Raw genomic sequence first — 7,455 nt, forward strand, 5'->3', positions numbered from 1 at the left:
CTATTTTGTCAACTGCTATTTCGCCAGCCCCTGGTCTCCTGGCTGGCACATAGTAGGTGCTCAGTAGATACTGGTTTGAATGAAGGACAGCGGCACACTGGCAAGGGCAGCTTCCGTTCCAGGGCCTGCCACGCCACCACCACTACGCCACCACGACTTGCTGGGGGGGCGGGGGATGGACGGTTTCGTCGTGCGCTCTTTTCCCCTCCTTTCAATTTCCCAGTGTAACTTTGTGCGAATACAACTGCAGAAGCTCCCTGGACACGGCTACCGCCCCGCAATCAGAGCCTTCCTGGTTCTGCCTTCGGGGAGGGAGGATAGGGGTGGCCCGCGGGAGGCCAGTTGCCAGCGCGTCCTGAAGTCCCTCCCGCCGCCTCGCGTCGCTTTAAGGCGGAGGCCCGGGAGGGGGCCGACCCCGCCCGCCCGCTCGCCTCGCGGCTCCAGACTTCGGCATTTCCTCCCCGCTAGCTGGCGCGGCCTCGCCTCCCCTCGGAAGAGGAAACTCCCGTGGCCGAGTAACGGGAACAAGAGCGGAGGGGAGCAGCGGGGGACTCCGGGGACCCACGGCGCCGGGAGGGCGGCCCGGGGTAGGAGGCGAGCGCAGCGGGACCAGAAGCTGGCCGAAGGCGGCGCGCCGGGGAGCGGGGCGGGGAGGGCCGCCGGGCCGGACGCAGCGCGCAGTCGGCACGGGGCGCGGCCGGGAGCCGGAGCGTGCAGGGCGGGTCGCTGCTGGAAGGAGCGCTTGAGCTGGGAGAGGAGGCCGAGCTGGAGGGCTGCTTTCCCCGGCCCTGCGACGGGGTCGCCGCCGCGGAGGCGAAGGAAACCGGGACAGCGGGGCTGCCCGGGCGCTGCGCGCATGCTGGGCCTGGGACGCCGCCGGGGCCCGCGCCCTGGGCTGCTCGGCCGCCGCTGCCCCGGGCGCCCGGCATGTCGGTGCACTACACCCTGAATCTGCGCGTCTTCTGGCCCTTGGTGACTGGCCTGTGCACCGCCCTCGTGTGCCTCTACCATGTCCTGCGGGGAAGCGGGGGCGCCCGGACCGAGCCCCCCGAAGGCGCGGACGGCGGCTTCCCGCTGCTCAAGGTGGCCGTCCTGCTGCTCCTCGGCTACATCCTCCTGCGCTGTCGCCACGCTGTCCGGCAGCGCTTCCTGCCGGGGTCTCCCCGCCTGGGGGGCCACTCCGCCTTCTCTCCTAGACACTTACGAGAGCCCAGCCTCGACATCTTGCTGGAGAGTTACTACGAGCACGAGGTGCGCCTGTCGCCGCACGTGCTGGGCCACAGCAAAGCACACGTGAGCCGGATCGTGGGCGAGCTGGTGCGGGCTGGCCGCGCCCGAGGGTCCCCAGGCCCCATCCCCGGGGGAGCGCTGGCCTTGGCTTTCCGCGGAGATTTCATCCAGGTAGGCAGCGCCTACGAGCAGCATAAAATCCGCCGGCCCGACGGCTTCGACGTGCTGGTGCCGCTGCGCCTCCCTCCCCTGGTGGCGCTGGAGCCGCGGAGCCTGGGCGCGGAGCCCGCGCTGGCCCCAGCCTTCCACGGCTGCTTCGTGTGCGCGCTCAAGGCGCCGCCAGGGGCTTCCGGGGGCCACTGGCTCCGGGACTGCAAAGCCTTCGCCGACGGCTTCTGCGTGGATGTGCGCGGGCGGCGCCATCTCTCGGCTCCGCTGGTACTGCGCTGGTTTCAGTCGCACCTGCAGCGCTCCCTGGCCACCGTGCGCTACAGCCTGGAGGGGCGTTGTCGGGTCAGCCTGACCCCAGGCGGCCTGGAGCAGCCCCCCACCCTACACGTCCTGCCCTGCCGCACCGATTACGGCTGCTGCCGCCTTTCCATGGCCGTGCGTCTCATCCCTGCCGTCCACTTGGGCGACAGCGTCTTCCTGGTGGCCCCACCACCGCCACCCTCACCCGTCGGGCCCCTGTCGGAGCTCCCGGGAGGCCTGCGCGCCGATGCACTGTGGGGTGTGAACACGGCGCGCCAAGAGCAGAAGCTGCTGAGCTGGCTGCAGGAAAGGGCCCCTCCAGGTGCCTGCTACCTCAAGTGCCTGCAGTTGCTTAAAGCTCTGCGAGACCTGGGCGCCCGCGGGCTGGACCCGACGGCCGCCACCCAGTGGGGACGCATCCTATCCTCATACGTGCTCAAGACAGTGCTGCTGGCGGCGCTGCTACGCCAGGGGGCTCCCGCACAAGGCTGGGACGAGGCGCACCTGGGCGAGCGCTTGGAAGAGCTAGTACAGTTCCTCAGGGATTGCCTGCTGCGACGCCGTACACTCTTCCACTGCGTCCTGGGCCCTGGAGGGGCGGCCGCCGAGGTGGGCCCACTGCCCAAGGTACTGCGTGAAGCCACCCCGGTTGACCTCCTGGCCACTTTCGACAGGCAGGCCCGGGAACTCGCGGCGGCGCGGCTGCTGTCCACGTGGCGAAGGCTGCCCCAGCTCCTCCGGGCCTATGGGGGTCCCCGCTACCTTGCCAGGTGTCCCCCGCCCCGGAATCAGCGCCCCCAGGTGTTCCCTGAAGATGAACCATAAACCCTGCCAGAGCCCCGACCTGGCCTGGTGCTCCTGAAGCCTCACCCACCAGGTGGGGGTGGGGATGGCAGTGAAGCCAGTTTAAGGCAAGGAAGACGACCTGCGGAAGGTGTTGGAACATTCAGAGGATGACATTTGGTGGCTTCAGCATCACCCCCTGGCTCCACAATCCAGATAGCTGTGGCACCTTTTTCACGCCCACCAGAGTGTCCTGGGCAAGCTACGGAAAGACGTTCAACGTCAGCAGCTAAGAGTTGGTCCAAATGTCGGTTTGTGTGGAATGATTCTGTAGACGGATCCAGCCTTTAGGGAGGTTCAGTAAAGGAAGCAAGAACTAGCTGCAGGGAAAGTTCCCTCTGTCAGTTGTTTAGACAGATCTCTCTGGCCCCCAAATTTAAAGAAGCTAATGTTTTTTGACACAACTACTTGGTAGGTCCTGGGTTCCTGATTGTCTTTGTAAAAATCTGAATCTTTATCTACAACTGGAATTGTAGTTCTAGATGCTCATGTTCTGAAGAACATAGTTTCCACTGTTCAAATTGATATTAATGTATTTTTTAAAGGGTCCCATCACGGGTGTTTGACAGGATTGTGAAGAATTAAGTCACAGGCGTTGAAAGGCCGTCAAGAGTTGGTTAGTGAAACTTCCAGAGCATGTAGCACTGTATTTTGATCAGTTCTTTCATTTTGTGGTAATTGCTAGTGCCAAGTGTGGCATCTGAAAGGGAGGCCAGTTACATTGACTATTAAGAAATGTGCAGTCTTGAGGAACAGGCTTGCTCAACAGCCCTCCAGGCACGCGCTGGGATGTACACCAGTCAGCGCTGATTCATTGAGCGCCTGCTGTGAGCCAGGCACGGTGCAGAGTGGCAACAGGATATGTGCTTCAGACAACACTGGTGAGGGCATAAAACATGTTGGGTCTCGAAAAAGATGTATTGATATTTCACTCTTTGCCTAGCAAGATGTCTCGCCAGGGCTTGCTGCTGGCTGGAGACAGAAACCTTTTATTTTGTTTTAAGTCTTTTTAGCAAACTCCTTTGCTTGGAGATTTCTTTCTGAGTTTAATGAGATAATGAAGAGGCAATGCCTGCTTTCAGCCAATGCTCAGTGATCCTCCGTGGTTGGGAAGTTTTGCTCTCATTGCCCAAGCAGCCTTTAAGTGGCCCGAAGCCCACCTTTGAGGAGTGGTTGATTCAGCACAGGTCTTGCAATGCATTTCACTTAGAGTTCAGTATCTTGGGCTCTGTGCTTGAAGATCAGTTATTTCCCAATCAGCTGACAGAGGAGAAAGACAGCAGAAGAGGGCAAGTTAGGGGGACATGGAGGGAGACAGCCTTTGTCAGCTGTCTGTTCTTTCTTCTCTTTGGGCATAAATATCACCAGGCTGGGTGTATTTTGCAGCTACCGCATTCTGAAATCCCTCCCTGTCCTCCCAAATTTCTAACAGCTCTCAGTTGCATCAGTCGACATAAGACTCAGTTGAAGTTTAGAATGGTCCATCATCTGCTGAATAGAAAATGCAGCCAGTCCCAGTGATATACTTTGGGATTTTTTTAGCTTTGGGATTTTTTTTTTTTAACAGAGACTCTTAAAGGTAAAACTTGGAAGACAGAAGTAGCCACATGAATTGGGCCATTGTTTAATTTCTGAGCTATTTTGAGGGAACTCTTTAAACTTTCTTTCTTTAGGGGACCTACTTGGCCACTGTGGGGAAATCGTTGTGAATAAATGATTTATAGGGAATCCTTCTCATCAGAGCTGCAGAGATTTCTTATGTCCTTTGCAACCTTGGGCTGTAAGAGAAACAGTTGCAAATGTTGTGCTGTCTCTTTGAGGTTGTTTGGGGACATTTCCCCTTGATACCACAAAGTCATTCCTAGTTTTTGAGGTCAGTGTTAGGTCATAAGGTACTGCATTTAGCATAGGAATCAGTCTACCAACTTCCTGCAAAGATACAAACTGCACAGTGTTTTTTAAAATTATTTTAAAAATAAATTCCAAGAGTAGGTAGATCTTTATATAAATATATATTTATAATGTTTCCATACTCAGCTACAATTTCCCCTGTAGTTGGAGTGGGGGAAAGCGAGGCTATTAGAGGGATTATAAAGCTTTAAAAGCTGAATTTTACAAATATTTCTAGCTGAGTTGATAGGTTCCTCTTATCTGAATAGCATTTTGAAGTTTGAATCTGGTAACATACAGTTCTTGTAGTTTCTTTGTGGGTTTTTTTTTTTTTTTCAGGTTAATTATCCAAAGCCTCATCCATCCTCAAGATTTTTAAATTTTATTTTTTTTAATTAATGGGGCATTGTGTTTGTGAATTTTTTAAATATTAATGTTTTATTTAAATGCCATGCTGAGCAATTGTTCTCTGTACATGGTAACCAAAAACTTAGAGATTTCGATCAATTTTGATCAATGTTTAGTAATCCAAAACATGTACTGTGTACAAATAAAATAATATGGCATATTAGTCAGGTGTGATGGTTGCCCAAGGCACTTAAATTAAGCTCAATTCTGTATTTTATTAGGGCTCCATCATGTCCTTGATCTGAAATATATACATTTTTGGTGTATACTTGGTACTGGAGATTCATATATGCAAATATTCTCATACAAGAAAGCTCAGAATTGTTTGTGCTTTTAAAAAAAGATTAACTGTCCAGCCAGTGTCCGAAGAAAGTGTTTTGGGGAGATGACTCAGCCATTTTGTCTTAAGACACCCTTCAGCAACTCCCACTGACCAGTCTTGGGAGTCATCCCGGAATGCTCGTGGGCTGAGAGAAGGAGACTGTTTTTTTGCAAAATGAAACTGAAGCTAAAAGAAGGGACAATGTGAGCAAACCAAGAGAAATCCAAAGACTTCAGGAAGGAGGACTTAAGATGGACGTGAAACGAAGAGCTGGGCAGAAGGGGAGATGGGGTGGAAATCTTATGAGGGTGCGAGAGAGGTCTGGGTTAGGAAACACATTTTCTAGATATGTGCTGCTTCAAACCAGGGGTCGCAAACTCAGCAGCCTGCAGGTAAATAAGAGAAGGGGTGGGTGGTGATGGGGGCTCTGCCCTCTTCAAGGGCCACATTGCTCAGCTCCATGCTGGGAAAAGGGTAGGGTGGGGCTGGAAATAGAAAAAAAAAAAAAAAAAAAGAAACTTTCTGATTTTTAAACAACATAATTTAAAAATATCCAAAACACAAGTGGGCCCCAAAACACATTTGGTTGAGCCTGGGGGCCACCAGTTTGCGACCCCTGCCTTAGAAGGTAACCCCTCAAGTATGTATAAGGTTATTGTTATGGATATGATGTTGTTATACATGGTGGGCGGGGCATGATATTTCAAGTCTTTATCGCTCAGAGCTAAGCTTTATTGTAGAAACAAACCCCCCAAATTAACACGGCCACAGATAACACTTAACTCACAATTCCCGGAAGGATTCTCCACCCTGGACCCGTAGGAGTCAGATGGGACATCAGACCACTAGGGGTCAGCTCTTGGCATTTCCTTCCTGGTGAGTTGGGGCCAAACTCCTTGGCTCTGTCAGTCTGCAGGTGAGTAATCAGGAAGGATTGCAGAATAACTTGTTTTCTTTTTTATTTGTATTTTATTCTTATTTTTAAATTAATTATTATTTTTTTTAGTAGTTTCCTAGCCTTTGCAATGATGGTTGGTGGCCGTGAACACCAGCAAAGCAGTGCTGGGTCTCCCAGCCAAGCTTCTTAGGCTTGTTACCAGCCCCAGTGCCAAGAGCACTGTTCTGATCATATGTTTCTATCCCTTTCTGACTCCGTGGCTCCCACCAAAACTGGCATCCTAGCCTTCTGGAGGAATGAAACTAATAGCCTTCCAAAGTGTCTCCTTTAACCTCATGGAGTAAGTAAGTCACCTTTTCTGTAAAATGTGGCTTTTGACCGTGACGATGACTTATCGTATCCACGTGGAGGAAGGTTATTACCTCCCTCCCCAGTGGTGGGAAAAATGAACCTGGTGAACATTCCCAGTATCCCTTGGGAGGGAAAAAAGTTCAGTGTTATCATTGTGGCATTTGTTAGTTTTTATAAAAAATTGCATGTCTGTTTCTTAGACACTACTGTTTATTTTTTCTATACCTACATAGCACGTGATTTGGTGGGGATGAAGCAAGTATAAGCTGGGAGAGGACGAAGATGTATGTGATCAACCATACAGAGAGAACAGACTAAAACATGCAGCTAAATTATATGTAACCTGGTTTTTGAATTATCAGATATTCAGGAATATTTTTAGCACCCTTTGCTTAAAAAAAAAAAGTGCCTTGATTCAGTCACTTGACTTTAAAACATTCCTCTTATTTTACTGTTATTTTTAGTGTGGATCTTGACCCCAAACCGTGTATTATGATGCAGTCTATCGGCTACGGTCACAGTGTATGTTTTGTTCCAGTAACAGAGACCAAAGAGGTGATCAAATATGGTTCAGCTGCTACGGTTGTGTGATTAAAAGGCGTTCTAATCACACCAGATTTCCATGGCCCAAATAGTCGAGGCCGGCCATTTGTTTTCTATTTCAGGTTGGAGTAAATTTGCACTTTTAATCATATGGGTCATTTGGGGACCTTGTTCTTTCATACTTTGCTTTATTAATAAAGGAACTTGTAGAAACCTGTGGACTGAACATCAGATTTGGGGAGGGTTGTCGTCTTCCTGGAGGGCAGCCTGTGACTACACTGGCTTGTGATTCCTTACACAGGCCCACCTGCTTTCAGTGAGTGGGTGTATGGGACTTTTTTCCACACAGCGAAGCTGGGACCATTGTACAGAATTGGCACCGTACACAGGTGGGAAAGGATGCCAGTTCATGGCTCTGTAGGCACCCTGGGGGCCTGCCTTCAAGGCTTTTTCTGACTGAGAACCTTCTGGCCCTGCCCCTCCTCTGTCACCCATCTCC

General features: G+C 51.9%; 1 protein-coding gene across 1 annotated transcript; it reads left to right on the top strand.

Moving 5' to 3' along the window:
* Positions 1 to 241: 241 nt before the first annotated feature.
* On the top strand, positions 242 to 7,163 carry ITPRIPL2 (ITPRIP like 2). Its single transcript, XM_007188323.3, has one exon. The coding sequence runs from the start codon at positions 928 to 930 to the stop codon at positions 2,524 to 2,526; it is 1,599 nt and encodes a 532-aa protein (XP_007188385.1). The 5' UTR covers positions 242 to 927; the 3' UTR covers positions 2,527 to 7,163.
* Positions 7,164 to 7,455: the final 292 nt, after the last annotated feature.

Source organism: Balaenoptera acutorostrata, chromosome 15 (genome assembly GCF_949987535.1).
Source record: "Balaenoptera acutorostrata chromosome 15, mBalAcu1.1, whole genome shotgun sequence".
NCBI classification, from domain to species: Eukaryota; Metazoa; Chordata; class Mammalia; order Artiodactyla; family Balaenopteridae; genus Balaenoptera; species Balaenoptera acutorostrata.

Coding starts and splice junctions, on each gene's coding strand:
- ITPRIPL2 (XM_007188323.3), top strand. CDS start 928: ATGTCGGTGCACTACACCCTGAATCTGCGCGTCTTCTGGCCCTTGGTG.